Genomic DNA, 21,347 nt, shown 5'->3' on the forward strand with positions numbered 1-21,347 from the left:
TTCTGGTGTTTTCAGCCCAGGGGCCCCTGGAACTCTCTCAAAGACCCCTGAAGGTATCCTGTCCTCCGAGATCTCATACCAAATCCCCCTGTTTTCTATCTAATAATTTATTCTTGGCAAACACAGCATGAGATACAACACAGGCTACTCTCTCACTCACTGTCTCTCCCTGTGCCTCTCTATCAGCAGGGTTTATTCTCAGTGGACACTGATGCGCACAACATAACAAGCCCTCTCGCCCGCCCCCCCTCCTCCCTCTCCTCTCCTCTCTCCTCTGGCGCTCTCTCCCTCTCTCTCTCTCTCTCTCTCTCTCTCTCTCTCCCCAGGTTCTCTACTCTATCCCGTCTCCCCTCCTCTGCTGTGCACCTGCTCCTCCCCTCCTGCCTTATTATCCTCAGACTCAGAGCAGCGCTCCGTCCTCGCCAAGTGATGCTCCTCGGCGGCGCACATCGGTGGGTTATCACCGCCCGCTGCAGGGAGGACCGCTCCGGCTTGTTTTTCTCCTCTGGAAACACGCGCTGAAGGACGACAGAACATGGGAATTTAACGGGGCTTGGGAGAGAGTGAGCTGGAGGAGGGTAGGACGACGAAGAAGCACTCAAGTCCCATCCGAGAGAAGAGAAGGAGGAGGAGGAGGGGGACTCCGGGGAAACGGTCCCGCCGGGACGGGGGAACGCAGCGGAAGGTTTTGTGCTGTACATAGTTTGAGATGGACTAAAGGTGCATGTTTTTGATGTTTGGGTGTGAAGAATAAAACCACAGGATTTAAAGGAAGGGTTCTTGGAGTTGCGGTCTGTCGGTGCCTTTCTGTGTGTGATGGAGTGAGTGAAAGAGAGGGCGCACGGTAACTTCAGCCTCGCCATGAAATCAGTGTTTTTCAGCCGCTTCTTCATCCTGCTGCCCTGGGTCCTTATTGTCATCATCATGATCGATATCGACAGTAAAAGGGCGATCCGGGCTCCGGCAGCCAGCCGGACCGGCAGGGCGCAGCGGGCGGCCCGGACCGGCGCACCGGGAGTGGGTGGCAGCACCCAGAACCAGTCCGCTCTGCCCGTTATCTACGCCATCACACCGACTTACACCCGTCCGGTGCAGAAAGCGGAGCTGACCCGTCTGGCCCACGCCTTCCGCCAGGTGCCCCGGTTCCACTGGATCGTAGTAGAGGACTCGACCTCGCGCACGGAGCTGGTGGCGCGCTTCTTGGCCCGGTGCGGCGTGCCGTACACGCACCTGCATGTGTTCACTCCCCGCCGGTTCAAGCGCACCGGGATGCCACGCGCCACCGAACAGAGGAATGTGGCTCTCGCGTGGCTCCGGCAGCACCGGAGCAGGCGGGACGCCGGTGTGGTTTTCTTCGCGGATGACGACAACACGTACAGCCTGGAGCTGTTTGAGGAGGTAACCGGACATTTCATATGCCACCTGCGTTATTACTGTTTGTCTTGGTAACTTCTCATCACTTTACTGCTAACCAGGAACATCATGGGAGTAACTGGCAAGATGCGTCTTTCATACACAAAATGTAGCCTATGGATTTAAAGTCGTTTAGTTTGAAAACCATGGAGTTAAAATAGCCTACTGTACACATAAAAGTCCTGCATTTAAAAATAGACTACATATAAAATGTGAAATAACATAAGTATTATCAGCAAAGTTTAGTCTCCTTAAAGGCACACAATGAAACTTATTTTACAAATTAAAAGGCAAAGTTACAAGTAATGAAACAGACCTTCTAGACACCGCTCAGGGGCCTTCCTGGCCTTCACCTGCAAAATGCCACTCAAATTAATATGGACCAGGAAGAGATTCAAAACAGCCACAAAGACACACAAAAAATACACAATTGCACCAAAAGATGCATAATGACTATGAAGAGACACAAAACAGCAACAAAAAAATAGGCTAAACTAGCACACAGTCTGTGTGTCAGAGGAGAGGTGGTGGGGCCTTTTGTGTATCTGTGCTCAGGGGCCCGTTGTCTTATGATCAGCCCATGCCCTGCTTGGGTTTTGCTGCTACAACTGACTGAGGCTTCATGACTGAGACTTCTGTCCTTGAGCTACTCTTACACTACATTTTAACAGTGACCATTGTCTTATTACCACCTGTGGCCATAGTCGCTGCCTTTTAAGGTGCATAGGCTTGCTTTAAAGTATCAGAAGTCAGCCTTCTCATTATGCAGAATGGCCCCTTTCAGAGTCATGTTATTATGTAATTAGATGATTATTAATCAGTGAACAGCAGTATGATGTTGTAGCCAATACACACATAACTGCTTTTCATACTGCTGGGTTGTTCAGTCCAACAGTATTCCTACTGCACTGTATCTTATTACTGATCCTGTGTATATATGTAAGATGTTAACCTGTAAAGTAAGACTAACAGTAGCAGTCAGACAAATTCAATAGTCCCTGAAAATTGTATTTAACTATAGGGAATTGAGTTGACTAACTGTACTTTCCACCTGTATGTATGGAGCCCACCATTAAACAGCCCTGATAAATCTCAGAGCCATCCCTGCACACCCTATCGCACACCTGATGAAATGTGGGGGGATAATAGACTGAGGAGCTATATATTTAATAGCATGTGCTATTTGAGCACCGTTTTTCCACATCATCAGTACTACATGTTTTAGGGTAAAGGGTCTATTTCCCCCATATCTGACTGTTTGGCTCTAACCATTCTGCTGCACAGGAAAAGTCATTGTTAGGCTTTCCCCAAATGGGATCATTTCAAAGGAATCCAAACATTGAAATTCACCGGTTCTTCATGTTTATGAGGTCCCACTGGAGCCTTACTAAAAACCCTGGGGAGGCTCCAGACCCAGTTTTGAGGACCGCTCGTTTCTCCTGAGAGGTGGTTGTTAAACCAATGTATTGTAGTCCTGAAAGCAGGGAAGCGGTATGGACACTTGGCTGAGTGAAGGCTTAAATGAGCAAGAGAAAGAACAGATGCAGAGTAAGAGGGAGTGCTGACTGACAGAGAGATGGGTGGCGGCTGTGGCCGTGCTGGTGCTCGGAGGAGGTTGGTGCACCGAAGGTTGCCAGTTCTTTCAAATTTGTATGTCACCACCATTACTGTTCAATTTTCTACTGATCCAGCACAGAATTAATAAGCAGGATTGTGTGTGTGTGTGTGTGTGTGTGTGTGTGTGTAAGTCTATATGAGGGTGAGATAGTTGAGTGGTTGATAGTGATACTGGTCTTTTTTTTTATTTATAGTAAATGAAATACTATAGACTACTATAGAGATAGATAGATAGATAGATAGATAGATAGATAGATAGATAGATTTTGATCAATTTTGAGTTAACCCCCTCTTTAGCATTATTGTTAGCTCTGTTAGCATTGCAAGCACCACTAGCCGTGTTGACATTACTTATATAGTTAACAATGCTACAGGGGTTTTGCAGCCTGGCTATTTCTGTATGTTAAAGCAGCTAGCTAGCTTCCTGTCAGCAAAGCCAACAGAAAATAAGATAAAAGACAAATCAGTTAATCTTTGCTTCTGCTAAATGGATAGCACTTTGAAATGTCGTGCTGAAGCTCACAGAGTCATTGGAGAGCAGAACAAAAATGAAAGGTCTTTTGTATTTTACATTATTTGCATTTTTTTGCCTACAAATTAAGTGTTTAGTTATTGGTTAATGGGTGTCGGGCTGTCATAAGCAGCTAAAATTGAAATGCTTTACATGTATATACTATACATAATATACAAAGTATATTACCCTTCCCATGCCCCTAAGTCCTTAGACATATCTGGACTGAAAGTCTTCTGATATATAAATAGTGATAAACATTAAAGAGCTGTAGCTGCAGTCTGCAAATCTGAGTTGGACAACAGGCCATATGATATGCCAGTATCAACCTTGGATATTGATACTCTCATGTAACTCAAGTCTGTGTCTGAGGGTGTGTTTCTCTTGGGTCATGTACGTATAGGGGTATCTCTTTCCACATCACTGTTAACAATCAGTTGTTCTTTATATTGAACACACACACTTGTCCTCCAACACCATGCTCTAGACATTTCAGTAATGAAGAAAGATGAGTGTCAGAAGCAAGAAACCAGTCGTCTCACTCTCATGAATGCACAAACACTCTGAATGAATGCTTTGCTGATTTCTGATTGCTCACTCTGATTACTGCCATTCAAAGATTGCCGGCTCCAAGTCTGAAATTGGTATAATTTGCTCCAATAATAAAATGTTAAGAATGCAAAACATTTTATATTAATTGCCTGGTAACACTGCTCTGAATAACATTGTAAAACTGAAGGAATATACCTGATTGTACTTGTAATACCACTACTAGAAAATAAACAATTTCAAGCTGAGTTATTTTAGAGACTGGTGAGCTTTAATGTGGTCATCTGGGACCCATTCAGAAATACTGTGCTCTCTTTGACTTGAGTATTTTACTGGCCCTTTGCAGGCACAAAAATCTGTCTTTAGCTGCACCATGTTGATTCGAGAAGGCTTTGTCTTCTTTTGAAAGCAATCTCCGCTTACATCTAAAATCTGTTCTGCAAATAGCAAGGTAAACCCAAGTCACATTTACATTGCTCGTGTTTGATGCGCTTTATTTGAGCTCTGCAGCTTTGCATTTTTCATTTGGTTTGTTTGGACATGTGACAACAAAGCCTGATGGCTGAAAACCTGCATGTTAGATGCCTCCTAAGAGAAATCTGGCTCATCAGGAGAGGCAAATGCAACTTCTGAAAAGCAGTAAATATAAGGGTTTATTTTCACTATTGATTATCCAACAATTTTTTTTATTTTATTTATAAAGTGTCAATTTTCTAAAGGCTCTCAAGTGAAATCAGTTTATATGATACAAAACATTTAAAAATAAATTACTTTAGTTCACGTTGCTGGCCACCGTTGTTTATCTTTTTCTTTTCTTTTGTTGCTTTTTTGTTGGTCTTGCAATGGTTGCATTATTGGTTGCAATTAGCATTGCATTTAAACAATAAATGCAATGCTTATTTTTTTGCTAACTTGATAAGTAATGGTGAATATTTTGGTTCATAATGAAATGAGGTTGTCATTGCTTATATTTAGGATGCACAAAAGTATGGCTGGCTTCCATGCCCCCTCCCCCTTCAGTGGCAGGGCTCCCAGAGCTTCCCCCTTATGGCCCCTTATGGACAACCCTGTGTGGAAGTGATGAGTTCTGGATTGTACCGCAGGTGTTGTTTGTTCACGTAGATTTTTTAAAGTAGTTTTGCTGCTGTTAAACACAGCCCTCTTTCACTCAAATTCATCATGAATTTTCCCTGTTTTTGGATTCTGCGTTCAATGTGAGAAAAACAGTTTTCTTCACAAATTCCACATAACACGGGGTGAGCTAATGAGATACAAGTGATCATTTTGTGGGTGAAGTATTCCTTTAATACCAAAATGGGCTGAGGAAAAACTGCAGTCTGGGTTAGTGCTTTGACCATCAAGTTTAGCTAAAATTACAGACAAATAACCCTAAAGTCAGTCCGTTCAAACAAAATGCAGCAAAATGAATTTTTGCTCCAGACTAAAGAAATCCAGCTTTAATTAGAATCACATGCAGACTCTTTATGGCTTTCCCCTCTGTTGCATCCCTGAATGCAGCACTTGGCTAAAGATCATCAGTGCTGTGAGCCCGCTGTACTGTAGCTAGTCTACTCTGACACATAGTCTCAGTGTTAGATTCCGCGCCTGCGGCTCAGTGTAAAGAGCATCTGTTTGATTTGTTGATAGCACACTGTCCTCTCTCTGTCCTCCTGCCTATTTCATTACCCAGCTCCTCTGTGCAGGTAATGGCCTGTCATAGAGAGATAATAGGCTGTCATACAGCAGTAATAACCTGCAGAAACTGTCTGCAGGCTTTAGACTGATAGCAGTAACTGTGCTTATAGTGGGTGGCAGCTTCATACCAGAAACAATTATATCATTTCAAGAAGAAAAATGATTGAAATGACATTTTTTCGCAACTAAAATATTATTTTACTGTGACTCTTTGTAATACTAATTCTTACTCATACATTTCTTAAGCTTAATAAAATTCTGCCATATGTACAAGGCAAGAGTTATGGGTCTCTATGCTGGCCATAAAGCAATACCTTTATAGTTTGACTACACAAAACCCACAGTCCTTGTCCTGTTTTACTTCCCCTGCTCATTGAGGATTACAGCAACCAATAACTCTTCCAACATACAAATGCGAGTAATATACTGTGCTAAGATAGATTTTTAGTGGCCTGTGCCCACATAGGGTTTTTTTCTGAGCGCCAGTGTCGTTTTCAATGAGGGGAAAGTGTATGGGTGTGCATGCAGCCACCTTAGAGAAAAAGCACTGTGCAGTGGCTCTGAGCGCTTTTAGTTAAAATCTCTGAACTTTTCAGAAATAGCTATCACTGCTGCTCCTTTTAAAGCTCCTCTTGATTCACTCTCTGTCCTGAGCTGTATGAAATGTCAGTCAGAAACTATCACAACAAAGACTGAAAAGGCCATTTATGGAAGTAGATGAGCCGGACACTGAATGTTGCTGGTGACTGCTGTACTATTGTAACTATATGTGTTTTAAGCTTGTTGTTTACTGTGTAGCCTAGTTAACCCTCTGTTATTGTTATGTTAATGTCAAGATGTTGTCAAAGAAGCAAAACCCATGAGTAGCACGTATGTAGCACTGGGATGAGCACTCCCCAACACCCCGTCACTGCTTTTCTGCCAAAGAAAACTGCTATGTGGAAAAACGCCCTAATTCTGTACATTATGCACTGGTGCACTGGGTACTTTCGGTTCTTAACATGGAGGTGGCTGAACTTGTGGTCAGCAGCTAATGGTGCTAAAAGCACGAATAGCACCAATGTAGCCAAGTGGAACTGATGCTGTGGCAAACTTGGTCCAGCCAGACCTATATCTGGTGCACTAACAGTGATCAGGTGATAAAGGGCACCTGATGGTGAGCAGCAGTTGTTTTTCAGTCTCCTTTGTTCCCTCTATTTGAGCTTCTCTGTTCTTTGTTGTTGTAGAATATCCAGCAGTGTGTTTAGTGCATGCAAGTCCATGTGTTTATCCCACTGGCTAGTTCAGGACGGAGTTATCTGCAGGAACCGCCGTATGAGCGCAGTACAGAGCAGCTGCAATTAACTAGCCAGTGGGATAAACACATGGACTTGCATGCGCTAAACACACTGCTGGATATTCTACAACAACAAATAACAGAGAAGCTCAGATTACAACACACAGAGGTAATGTGACTTCATTCTCAGCTCAGGATGCCATACATCAATATGTGTTTATGGCAAATAGTATTTTGCTGCTACATTAATGCCCTGAATGTCATGTACTGCTCCTTTGCCTGATGAGGGCCTAGTTACCGAAACATCGCAATAAATTTATTTCTTTTGCATATTTCTTTTCTTTTGCATATTGCACATTTTCTTTAGGCAGTGTGTGGGAGTTTCTTGGCAAATTTTAAACTGCTCCTTTAAAAGCTTGTGTTAAAAACTATATCTACAAGTAGACTCTGCTAAGTAGGGATGATTGTAAAATATAAATGCGTATAACCTTAATTTCTTCAAGCTTTTTTCAATATTTGGATTTTAACTAATTTTATCATTCTATTAGCTACTGAAGAGCAAAAGGCAAAGGGTTACTGACCTGCAGCTGCCCAATTAATAAATGAGGAGCCCCAGTTGGGACAAAATCAGCTTCATTCCTGACTCTGGGTTGCTGATTACATGAAACTAGCTGCCCAGGCTGTTTTTGCTCCAAGAGGCTACAAACTACCACAGAGTAATGAGCAAAATGTATTACAACAGCCCCCTGCGCCCCCCTCCCCTTATGAAAAAAACATTGGTACGTAGCAAATGTTTAACAAGCCTCCTTTCATCTCTTTTCACTCTCTAGCAGAGTGAGTAGTCAGATGGAATGACGTTTAGCATTCAGACAAGAGCTAAAAGGTGTATTTTCTGTTGCCGCACATTAGTCAGGTCTCAGTTTGGCCTGGTTTATTATGCAGACGACACGTTCCGGCTGAGTCGCCTCCTAGCAGTCAATAGAGTGTCAGAATACGCAAGACTGCTCATTTAATGCAGCCCGTGCAATTACACCTTGATTGCCCCTCAGCACACACTGCTTCCTGCTGGCTTCTTAAGGTGATTTAGCATTTTTTGCCTTCAAGAGTCAGTGTGCCGCCATCATTGGGGAGCTCCTCACTTCAGACCACACTAACATGATGTTTCTTTTGTTTGAATAATACAAGTTTTTATATATCTCCTTTAAATTTGATTGTTTTTGTATGAACATTCCAAAAAAATTTCCCTTTTCTAATACTTTCTTCCAGTAATGTGTTCTTGTGAGGACAGACAAGCTTGTTATACAGCATTTAAACTGTCATTGGACAGTAAAAACCATTTCATACCCAGAATAATGGAATTGTTATAGGGTTAGAAACTCCCTAAGCTACAGTGAATGAGGCCTCATTGATGACTTTTGGGTTATTTTAGTAAAATACCTCCCTTAGCACAGTGGGTGGATTTCTCTGGTGGTAGAAAATAAACGGGAGAAGATTTTTTTCTTTGGCAGTCCAGCAACAAAAATGTAGCTCCCAGATGCTCAATAATGCAGATTCTTGCTTGCTTTGGTTTATTCACAGTTCAAGGTGGAGTGATACTTGTGGAATACACATTTGTGTATAGCACTGAATTCCTATTTTCGGTTCATTACAACTGGGTTCTTATTCTCGTAGTTTTGGTTATGATTGCCAAGTTCATTTCAAAACTGGGAAAAGGTCAACATCACTATGGCAACAACTACATGGTGGCAAGAAATATAAGCAGTTACCCTCTATTTACATTGGATGTTGCAAAGATGTAAATGCATCCATCTGTCCAACATACATACATAATCTCCTATGGTGTAACTTTGTCAGTTAGCAGGCTGTGGAAATATCCACTTACTGATCTGATTTCCTTAAAGGATAACTACATCCATTTCCAAAATGTTAACATCTTATTTTTTATGATCTAAGACAGTCCAAAAATATGAGCAAACATGAACTTACTGTCTATCACATCCAAAAATGAGAGTGCTAAAAGCCTACAACTGTTCCATACACAATGAATTGGAAAAGATGGTATAGATGATACTGAGAGCCTGTTTACACTGTATTAACATGCGTTTTGGTGATCCGAACACAAATGGACACATCGCAGTTTACACCTGTGTCTGTCATGCATCTCCAGCAGGGGCGGACTGGCCATCTGGAGGTTCTGGAGAATCACAGAATGGCCGGTACTCGAGGACTGCCGGTGGCCGCCACAGAGTCATCACCGTTTTTTGTTTTTTTTTCCTTATTCTCCCTGATAATCTACTGTTCCACATCCAGTCCGCTAGGTGGCAGCCTTTAAATTGGATGCCAATCAAATTGAAGAAGAAGGAAGCGCATACCGTATGCGCACCGGTTGTTGTGGGCTGGGCCGAGTCAAAGTCCAGGGCTGTTTTTTTGTCCCAGTCCGCCCCTGGTCTCCAGCAGACCACTTGTGTTCAGATTTCATTACTGCCTACATCACCTACACTAGAAGGTCAAAGGGCTTGGTGCGCAGTAATTATATCCACCCTGCCTGCTGCTCGCTAGTCATAGTATTAGCAGTTATGTCAGTACACTTTGAGATATCGCTGTCAGCAGAATACAGTACTTGTTTTTCCATATGGCAAAATGCTGGACGGTCAAGCAACACTCTGTCTAACAAGTTACAGAATGTTAGCGTGCTGTCACCAAAACAACCACCATGTCCTGCATTCTTGACAGAGCACATCAGGACACATCAGCATACACTACAAAAGATACGTGGTCAAACGCCAGACCACCTCTAAAGTGGTTTGAGGGATCGGGATGCTACTTGGTGGTTGTTTACACCTGTATTTAGTGCTGTCTACTTGAGATTGGATCACCTGAGACACATGTTAATACCAGTTATGAACAGGGCCTGAGAGCACCCAGTGGAATGTTCTGAATATATGGGAACATTTTCTTTTTCAGAACTGATTAGATATAAGGCACAATAGAATAATGCTCACCTGGATATAAAAAAGTAAACATTCCATGGGTCCAGGTAATCTTGCAAACTACTGGACCAATCAGCCTCATATTTTGTGTGCATATTTATGACTGTTTGCTCAAGGATCTCTTGTGATTGCGTTGGTTCACAACTGCTGAAAACGTGTGTTATTGACTGTTTTATGAAACACATTCTGACATCACCAGGTGCCGTTGAACAACAACAGCGACTGGCTGCTTATCATGCAAACGTAAAAGGACAGCTTTTTTCATCAGTGTCTGAAGTCACTGACCAAGCACTGTTTGGACTTTGGACTTTCTCACTTTGGAGTGAGACCTGGTTGGTTTTATATCGTCATTGTCAGCTGACTCCTTATTCCTCTTAAGCGCCAGTCTGTTCGCAGGTAAACTCAATTTGCTCATTGCTCTGAGTGCTACCATAGCTCCATCATATAGATGAGGCATGTATTTTTATTACGTATTTTTAAAACGTGGCCATGATCAGCCCGGTCCAGTTTTCTGTGGAGCAGCTCCAGACATTATACTTGATGACATCACAAGTTTAAGACTTCTGTAGTTTCTTGCTTTGAGAGAGATTAGCTCATGTTCACAACTAATAATTTAACTTTCCTAGGCCATGGAAATAACATGTTGGTATCCTTCATTTAGGTGGTGTTCCCCTTTAAATACATCCATGGTCTGTCTCATCTGTCCTTGTGATAACAGCAGCTAATCTTTCACTGAAATTACACTGAAATTAGCTGTTTGTTCCCCATCTCATTAAAGCAACAAGGCACTTACCAAACACCTTCAGGTGCATTATCACCTCCCCCTGCACTGGAAGAGGGCTGACCCTGATTTACATGTAACCAGGAAAGCAAAGACAGACTGCAATCAGATTTGTGATGTGGCCAACAGATGCATATATGTGTCTAAGTGTTAATGAAAGTGTCTTAAATCTCATCTGGATTTCATCTGCATACCAGACACCTGAAATGACGTATGAGGCCTGTGTAAATGAGGCCTTAGACAATCAACAGTCTATACATTAATAATTTGTCCATTAAATTGTGAAATAATCCAATGCATTTTTAAAACATACAATATACAGTCACAGAACTGGCTCTGTCCTGTTTGTCTTGATGGATGAATAAATACTTTATTGAACACTTTGGATCCCCATATTTTCTGGGTTCAACTAAAATGTTTAAAGCCATCTAATAGTCCGACTGCTCACCTTTCTGCTGTTGAATCTCAGCAGTTTCTTTGGTGAGTGTTCGCCATTATTTTGAACCCAACTCTTACTGTCTTGGGTCACGTATAACCTATTCCAACTTGGTTGGGTAACAAGCAATCAGGAAAATTAAGCAGTGCTTTTTGTCCCCCCTCTTCATTCCTGAAAAGCTGACTCTGGGGATGGAGGGTTTTTCAGCTGACGGCAGCATGGCAGAGCTGTTTGATTCAGCTGCAGCAGCCTGTCAGGCAGGCAACACTTTCGTCAGACCTTTTTTGAATAATTGAACTCCCCCGGCCCTGAGAGCTACACAGCAGTCGCAGCAACTATTTTAGGGAGCAGGTACTTAGGCAAATGCCCTGTGCTGAAGTGTGACTCAGGGACACCTTTCTCGAATGGTGCCATACTGGGTCCAGTGTACATTTATTATTATTATGTTATTAGCTCTGATATGGCTTTTCACCGTGTGTGAGTGGTAGAAATCCACTGCTCTGCTGAAATGCAGCCAAGATCATTTCCATTTTCAATCAGCGGGGTCAGAAACTTTAGCAATATGTTTTATTTTCTTTTTTAACTCTTTGAAATAAATTGGATTTTCATTTTACTTTCTCATTGTTTAGACTTTCCTCTCTCATATTGGTATATTTGTTTCATATTTTTATCATTGATCCAAAGACACGCATGCAAACATTATGAGTACATTTGCTCAAGTGTCCAAGCGGCAGACTCTAGGCCTGCAGAGAATGGTGGGGAGATGGAGGGGGGCAGCACAAAAAGGAACTGGTGGGATAAAGGAGCCAGAGCAAAATGGGAAATTCAATTTCCTCAAACCCCTATGAGCAATTATCATAATTACATACTGTAGTGGGAGAAGCGAGGGTGGGGGGTTGTAATGTCAGGGAAGCGAAGCAGAAAGGAGACGAACCTCGCCAAGAGAAATTGTCCGTGGTGGGGTTGGCGGGAGGATAAGGATGGGGAGAGAGGAAGGTGACGGAAAGGTTGAAGGCTTTTAAGGGCCAGTGTAAATGTAAAAAGGCGTTATGCACCAGCTCTCTGCTTATTTCCACTACCTTCCTTTTTCCTGAATTTGCAGTTTGACTACACACCCTCTCTATACTCTCTACTCCCTCATCAAATCCCCATTTTGCCCTCACTCACCGCTGTGTGTGACAGCGATTGAGATACATTTATGTTAAAAAGAAGCTGACATTCACTGAAGAAAATTGACACATTTTGTTATCAGGCTTGTGACGGGCTTTCAAGGCCATGTGCCAAAACTCTGCTCTCAGTTTTTCTCAGTGTTTCCTAACAAAAGAGGCTGTATAATAGCTCACAAATTTTGATATTTGAAAATTCAGTTTTTCTCATGAATTTTGGGTTTGCAAGGACAACTGAATTTTTTTAGGAGCCATGTCTGGGGTATTTCTGGTCATGGGATTGGTAATGGCTTTTGTAGTGGTTTGTGATCTGCTTTTAGTTGGTGAGTCAGTCTAATAGACTGTATAAAATAATGGACGTAGCCACCGTGACATCACCCAGTGGTTTGTGGACTCCCATTTTGAAGCCTCGAGTTTGGCATTTTGGTCTTCGCCATCTTGGATTTTTGGAGCAAGTGACCATATTTGGACAGGAGGATGGAGCTAACCCTTACGCTAGCTGCTAGCTTGGTTAGCACAGTGCATTTACATCTATGGTTAACTATGATAATGCTATTTTGTTTTTTTCGCGAGTAAAACACAATCTTAAAACCACTGAAACTCCATAGAGGGTCTTTTTGTAGTCAACAAATGCCGAATAAAACTTTTTTGTTGAGCAAAACGTTACAGCTAACCTAAATTAACTGAAAACACACTGAAATAGCTGCATTTATACTCTATGAATCTTGGGTTACAGCATGATTACGTTACCTAACCAATGTTGTCACCATGGCAGCAACTTGTCAAGAGACAACACCCTCCTGTCACTCAAAGGGACCACACCTTCAATTCTGTATAACTTTAAGCCTTAATGACATTTAAATGGATGAGTTATATAAAAATTCCACTGGTACAGTTGCAGTGAATGAGGAAAATAGCTATTGAGACCAAATATTTTTTTTGTACCAGGCTGTAAGCATGTTTACTTCTGCTGCAAAGTTGGACATTTTAACATGGGGGTCTATGAGGAGTGATTCACTCATGGAGCCAGCCTCAAGTGGCCATTCAAGCAACTGCAGTTTTTGGCATTTCTGCATTAGCCTCATTTTTAAGCCCCAGAGGTTGCTGCTTGGTCTGTCTACTATTTCAACATATTGCTTATTGGCTATTATCTATGATTTAGGATGTGTTCAACATTAGAACGATCTATAAAAGGAATTGTTCCACATTTTGTAAAAGAGTGAGAGAGTGAGCTGACATGAACAGTATTAATCTCATGTCTGTGTGTTAATGTGGAGTTGAGACAGTGTTGCCTAGTGCATGGTAATTATTGCATGATAATTATTGTATCTGTAGAAAAAAATTATGATCATTTTGAAATGTCATGGTTTCAGAGTGTGTGGAGTTTTGTCTTTCATAATAGTGAAATGGTGTAAGGGAAAACTTTCCCTGGGTCTGCCATTAATGGTCCAATCACATCTCTGCTGAGATCTTGCAACACACTCACAACCTTTTTAAAACTCGTTGTGATTTCGTTTAACATTCAAACCATTTTGTCTAGTATAGTTTGAGGTATAAAAATGTTACTTGCTGTCTTCAATATTTGCTTACACATAGGAATTTATAGTGTGCCCTGTGGCCTGCATAGTAATCGCTGACCTGTAGTGGTGGAACCCATTGCAGTCAGCATTCTGACCCCAAGGTTAGTTTGTAAGGTACACTTAGATATAACTTTTGCATTCTAATACAACAGTCCTGCAATAAATGCTATCTTCACGAAGGTTCTAATGTTTAAACAGTTTGAAAGAGGTGCTGATTCAACTGCATGGTGGATTTGTATGTAGTTTGTGGTTTTGTTGGATTGTATTTCTTCATAAAGAGAGGTATTTTTAATCTTTAGCCTACTCTCATGATATGGACATGGTGGACAAAATAATAGAAACAATTGTTGCGCGCAATACAAACAGTATACGCAAACAATACGACTCAACACCACCAACAGCTCGAGTCAGGATAAGTTTAGCCTAGCTAAGAGTTGCATAAAGCCTAGAAATGAATTTGAAACTTGGGCTGAAGCATCTGATCAGTCTTCGGAAATACCTGCGAGTGAATGCTGATCACAAGATTTTATTTTATTAAAAAAAACAACAAGAAAAAAACAGAAGACATAAACACAAAAAAATTCTTTTTTTGGGACTGAGAACTTCAAAATTCAAATGGTGAACTATGAATGTGAACTAGTTCATTCTGATCCTTGTGAACTGAACCTTGAGCCACTGTTTGTGAAGTGTCAACATGCACAACACCGCCATTGGCATTACGTTTGGTTTCCTGTAAGCCTCACTTTCACGATGCAATTCTGTCTTCCATCGGGTACAATCTCCCAGAGAAATGAAGACTCAATTTACGGCAAAAAGGAAGTGAGTCCACCGCTTCACAACCACAACTGGAAGAGGATAGCGCTATTGTTTCCCCCGGGAGCTAACTGTGGAAACTCTGGTAGTTGCTCGGCTCTGAGGAAAACTGAAAGTGGTTGGTTGTCTCAGTGACAGTGTCAATAACAATAATACCACTTGAAAACGCTGGTGAGGAGGTTGAAAGGTTGTCTGTTTCCACTTTAAATATTTTGTTTTGTGCACAAAATGACATGTTGTACAGTATATACACTAATGCATGTACAGAATGTGCACAGAGACAACTAGCTCCCCTGTTGGAAAGAAACACTGGGACATTGGGTATAGGTTTATACTCATGTATGCACAACCATACACACAATATGCATGCAACTTCATCTTTTTCATTTTTTTCCCATAAACCCATAAAGCAGTCAACCTGCACACATATCATGCTCTATTGCATCACAGTTTCATAGCCCGTCCCCGGCCTCTCTAATTTGATTCATTCATTTTCTCCCAGCTCATTTCTTCCCTCCCTTTCTCCAATTGCCTCTGCCTTGCATATTAATAATACACAGATAAAAATACGCTTGATTAAAATCACACCCGGCCCAGCCACCCGAACGCTCGTCCCGGTACGCAAACAACACAATGATGGCTCTTTCTCCGGGGCAGGAGGCAGGAAACGAGAACATCCATAATGGATTTCATATACTCCATCATTAAGAGTCTCTTTGTGTGTACACACAATTCACTTCTCACCTATTTGTTTGCAGCGAAGGGAGTCAGAGTTGATTACCCGACCGAGCCTCAGCGCTCCCAGACAGAGTGTCCTGGCTGCGAGTCAGATGAAATGTGATTCCTCTCAGCACTGTATTTTTCACCCCCAGCTTTTCTTTTGTTTACTTGTAAATAGCATGCGTTTACTCACTGAGCTGCCGGTGCTGTAATTTGTCAGGACTTGTGGGTTGTCGTGCACCCAGCCGCATTTGAAATTATTTTTCATGTGCGGCAAAGATGAATTATTTGTTATCTCAGTGCGGCGTCTACCCTCTGGTGAAGATATCCATATTGATAATGAGACAGGAGCTTTCGTAACGCATGACAGTGTCCACTGGTGCCTTCAACTATACAGCCCAAACTGATGTACAGTACAGAACAAAGGCCTTTACAGATTCATCAGTGAAGCAAAGAGAGTGTGGAGAGCAAGGGCAAAGAGCTTCTGTTGTCAGCAGGTCTTATCAAAAGAGGTAGAAGAATGAAATAAGCTTTTCTGGAATCACTCCAGCCTTTGAATCATTTAAACACTGATACACAAAATAATTTTATTGTATTATTATATATGGATTAAATTCCATTTCACTCTGCATAAGTGTGCTCGATGGAAAATCATGTGAAGTCCTTTAACATTCTTTGTGAGAGAAGGAAACTCCTTTTTTAGAATACTCCCCCTCCTCTCTGTCTCTCAGCACCAGCACTGAGGACGGATGATGGTGACACAAACATAGTGTAGCTGTCATATACTATATTTGCTCTCTGGAAGACACCAGGAGACAGCAATGACATAGAGGAGGTTTTGAGCTCCAGGTCATACTTGTGCTTGTCTTGGCACCACTTGGAAGTTGCTGAACATCTGATCCAATCCTTATAACATCATTCCATATCATATTGGGATCTTATTAGTCTTATTTCTGAGTTTTTCTTAATCCAAAGTGACCTTTTTCACAGCAGACATTTTGGAATGTCATAGCAGGAAACAAAAAGGTGTAATTGCAACCCAATTGCCAGAATAAATTATGGCATTGTACATTTATGCAAACCATGGATATGAAACGTTTGTATGATGCTATGTAGTGCATATGTTGAAACTTGAAGTTTCAACCAACATGGAAGTGCCAAAAACTGCAGTTCCTCTAATGGCCAGATGAGGCTCCATAGACCCCCATGCAGATTCACCTTTCACTCCTTCAAAGTGCCAGCCTCACGCCCAAATATGGTCACCAAAAAACCAAGATGGCCACAGCTGAAATGCCAGACTTGAGCCTTTAGAATAGGGCTCCACAAACCAATGGGTGATACCACAATGGCAACATCCATTATTTTTACAGTCTATGGCTTATGATGTTGTGTTATGTTTTGGCTTAAAATACCAAGTTTTGATGGCACAAACCTGATCTCACAGAAATACAAGAAATTACCACGACGTCTTAACAGCGCATCGCTCGGTGGTGGCACGTATTGTGTTGCAGTTACACGGTGGGGGGACAGCTGGGCTTTGGCACCAAAACTAATTGGTTAGATTTAGAAAAAGGGTAGCCTATCCCAGCTGTCATTGGGCGAGAGGCGGGGTTCACCCTGGACAGGTCGCCAGACAATCACAGGACTGTTCCACAGAGACACAGACAAAACAAGTTTCACACAGGATATAAAAAACAAGAACATTACAACAACATAACACAAGTCTGTTGTAGTGACTCCAGGCTATTTAAGGCAGTAATGACTGAGGGCACAAAACTCCTCCCAAAGCAAGGTTTCTTGCAGAATAGCTGCTTTCAGAGGGGAGGTGGATGAAACATGGGTTGAGGGGGTGGCTGAGTTTGTGTGTTGTGTGTTTTGGTCAGTGCTCTGCAATTGGTGGCAATGTCAATGAGGGTTGGCAGGTTGCAGGTTGGGAGGCCAATTATTTTAGAAGATACATTGGTGATTTTCAGGGGCTTGTTGGTGAGGTGAGCATGGTGAGATAGTAGGTGGAGCAGTACAGGAGGATGGGTTCAATAATACTACAGAAGGAGCGGGAGATGAGGTTTGACTGAGAGAGCCCTGAGTGTGCGGATGGCAGAGAGTCTTTGTTTATGTATGTCTGATGTTTAGTAATTAAAGCTCAGTATATTGTCCAGGATGATTTGGAGGTACTTATAGCTCTCAACCAGTCCCCCAAGTGGTTGCCGTTATGGAGGTGGAGCAATGAGGGGTGGTGAGATTACTGTGATACTGGGTGTCAAAGATGAGCTCTGTTTTCCTGGTGAGTCCCTGTCTCTGAGGAGAGTGAGTATGGCTGTGTCATCAGATTAAGTATGTAGGTTAAAAGAAGTCAACCTTGACTTTCAGTTTCATATGGGACCAGTGTTGGGTAAGGGTTACTTTAAAAGTAATCAAAGTATGTTACTGCATTACTTTTTAAAAAAGTAACCAGTTACTTTACTCCCTGAGTAAAGTAACTCAATTACTTTAAAAGTACTTCCAACGTTACTCCCTTTTCCTATTGAGCAATGGACCACAGGGCACTAAGCCTACATTTTTTGTCTCCAAAATTAAAGTTATGGACCACTTGCCCTTCACTGAGATCCAATCTCCCATCACAGCCATCACTTTGACCAGTAGAAACACAGAACGATCTGCTGCCGTAGACAACTGTATGACAACAACATAACCCTAAAATAATCAGAACTACGTCACTCTCAAAATGTTGATATGATACGTATTAAACATAAGTGTATCGTATCTCCTGTTTGCAGAAACATACAATGCCAACATTCTTATCTGACAACTGGGCTGGTAATGGATGTACTGGGTACTGGGCTTATTGTCATGGCTTAGGCTGACTGGGTCTGCAGTGGAAAAGGCCTGCTGAGGGTCAGATCAGCGCCATTTCCACCAAACACTTTCGGTATAGTACCTTTGAAACCAAAAGTGGCCCTTCAGACATGCTACCCAGACCCTAGGTCTGCTTAGCATTTTTACTGCAAACAGTACCCTTAAATTGGGGGGGGGGGGGGGGGGGGGGGGGGGATTGTTGTCACTCACTGCTCTATCCAGCACTTGCTGTATTTCCTCATCACTGGTGACACAGAGGGATGTCTGCATCTCATTAATCGTCCACAGAATGAGGTTGCATGTAGACATGTTAAGAACAAAATAGCAGGCTACTATTTTAAAATAGTGGGTTTGTGCATTTAGTCCTTCTCAGGCATATATAAATATATACAATATACAAATATATATTTGTAAACTTTTGAAGACTCACTCAATACTGAAAGTGTATGTCCTCCAAGAAGGACAATAGTAACAAATGGAATGGGTAAAGCTGTCATACTGAAATTTAAGGTGGCGTTGAGTAAATGTTTTGTTGTAAAAGTTGCCTGCAGTCAGCCCTGTGATTTTTTTTTCTCTACAACAGCTGTTGCAAGAGGTAGCAAAACATAATTTCATATTATAGTTTTAGTTTATTAATGTATGTAAAACTTGCCACAGTATGAACAGTGGTTACATTAGCCTTAAATCCAGCCACAACCTTAGCCCTGAGCAAGAGTGACCATCCACTATTGACCAATCAATGGACTGCAGTGTTTTTAGCTCCACCTTGTAATGCCAGATCTGTGTGCTAGATACTCCAACAGAGAGATGACCAAAATGGGAACGGTACCGAATGGTTCATGGGTACCATCCACAACTTTTTACAGTGGAAACAGAAAAAATGCCTACTGAACTGAACTGATTTGTACCATACCGGCCTGCTTGGTGGAAATGGGGCTATAGTGGATGTATACAGCCTGGAAAGCTTGGGGGTTTTCTTGTTTGCTGTCTTTCAGGACCTCAAGGGCTCTGATGATTTAGAATTTTGGGCTATATAGATAAAACTGACTTGACATGACAATGTGGATTTTTTTGGCAAAAATGCTTCTATGTTGCAAAATGTAACTTAAAGTTCAGAATATGAATATAATATGGATTATTACTATTAAAAGACCATGTTTTGATACTTGATACACAGGGCCAAAGTGCCTGCTGCTGCTCAGAGAGAACTCCATTCAACCAAATGTTTAAGACATGTACTATACTGGGCCTCCCAGTCAGTGTTTGACATGTGAAACTCTATTGATCTCCAATAAGGAAATAATTTGTCTTGCACCAGAAACCAATGAACTAAGACAGATGTCTTTAGGTTTAAAGTGTATAGCTGCTTCACAGACAGTGAAGAGGAGACTGAATGTGTAGACCCAGAGAATTTGCTGATTTTTTTACGCCCTAAGGAGAGATGTATTCTTGTGGAGCTGTGGCACTTCGGGACAAGAAAAATACTTTATCTCCAGAAAATCCCACTGTGTGCTCTCACAGCAACCTTTACTATTTTTACTTCCCCAATTCAGTCCCTGTGGGGAAGTTGCAGAGTTCTGATGACAACCCTGATCATAAGGGTGAGCTCTGTGGTTTCTGGCTTTCTTAGACAGTTTTTTGGGCTCTCAGATGTAGTCTGGATTACTGTGGACTGTAGGAATAACATGTAGGACTCGTAGCTTCTCTGAGGTCTTGATCTGAACTGACAGCATACAAGACTAAGATCTGCTGTGGCAGCTAGCTGTTTCTACACACTTTCTAATATTTCCGGGAGGACAATCCCCTTAACAATTGCTAATATTTCCTAAAAGAATCTACTATATTTTCATAAAAGTTGTCATTGTTTATCCTTTTAAACCCTTTCTTTATAAAACATTTTCACTGTGTTGCTATTTGCTGTGATGAATACACTGTATTGATTTCATAGAGCTTTATTCCAGCCTAAAGAGATAGGGTGTGTGTTTTCCTTCCCACTGTAAAAACCATTTGTACATTGCTTTAAAAATATGGATTTTTACTCAGTTTCCAGTGAAAAATAAGCAACAAAAACACACACTCTCACATTTCCCAAAATAGAAGCCTTTCTGTGCAGAGGATTACATTCAAGGTTGCATCGATTTTTTTTTTCTTTGACTTCATACTTTCTGAAGTTTGTTGCAGTGTTGGTGAGTGTTTGAAACCCTGCTTTTCAAATTTTACAAACCTAAATAGGACTTCAACACAATAACACTTTTATTTTTTAGTTAATGGTATAAAATATCCTGATAATGAGAAGTCAAAGTGGGAGTAACTGTTTTTAAAATTGGTTTTGTTTGCAGTAAAACACATGAGATGATAGTAAAAATGGATGAATAAAAGATAAACTGAGCTCCTGGTTTGCTCCTGAATTGGCAGCAAAGAAAACCTGGTCAACAGCCAGAAACAGAGGAACCAACTCACTGGTTAGCATTTAGGCGCTAAAGGGATGAATCTGCACAGCTGCAGTCAGAGCTGCCAAGTCAGGATACTGCTCACACTTCCTCACAAGTCCCAACTCAGAGCAGCTCAATTCTGGAAGGCAAAGTCAATGAATCTTTAGCTGCCTGTATGAAATCTATTTATTATTAATTAAGAATGTTTGGTGATCAGATTGAAACAGACATGTTGCTGCTGGTCATTTGCTTAAGGGTGATCTCCAAACAAATTGCCAGAATATTCTTTTGCCATTTTATGTTTTGCAAACCACTTATGTTACATCTGTGTGTTATTATTTAGTGAATATGTTGAAACTTTACATTTCTTTACATTTTAACAACACTGTGGTTAATATGTGGTTATATTAAGGCACAAAAACCACAGGATGATAGTTAGGAAAAGATCATGTTGTATATTCAAACAAGTGCTTTATGTGGCACTGTCCCGTCTGGAAATGCAGCAGTGTCTC

General features: G+C 41.6%; 1 protein-coding gene across 1 annotated transcript in view; it reads left to right on the forward strand.

Annotated features, from left to right (window-relative positions):
- Window positions 1-393: 393 nt before the first annotated feature.
- The window catches only part of b3gat2 (beta-1,3-glucuronyltransferase 2 (glucuronosyltransferase S)), a 79,324-nt gene continuing 58,370 nt past the window's right edge, over window positions 394-21,347 (forward strand). The window contains exon 1 of the mRNA XM_050070962.1: window positions 394-1,398. Coding sequence (XP_049926919.1) covers window positions 862-1,398 — 537 coding nt within the window. The 5' untranslated portion in view covers window positions 394-861. The remainder of the gene's footprint in view (window positions 1,399-21,347) is intronic.

This window comes from Epinephelus moara, chromosome 19 (assembly GCF_006386435.1).
Source record: "Epinephelus moara isolate mb chromosome 19, YSFRI_EMoa_1.0, whole genome shotgun sequence".
Classification (NCBI taxonomy): domain Eukaryota; kingdom Metazoa; phylum Chordata; class Actinopteri; order Perciformes; family Serranidae; genus Epinephelus; species Epinephelus moara.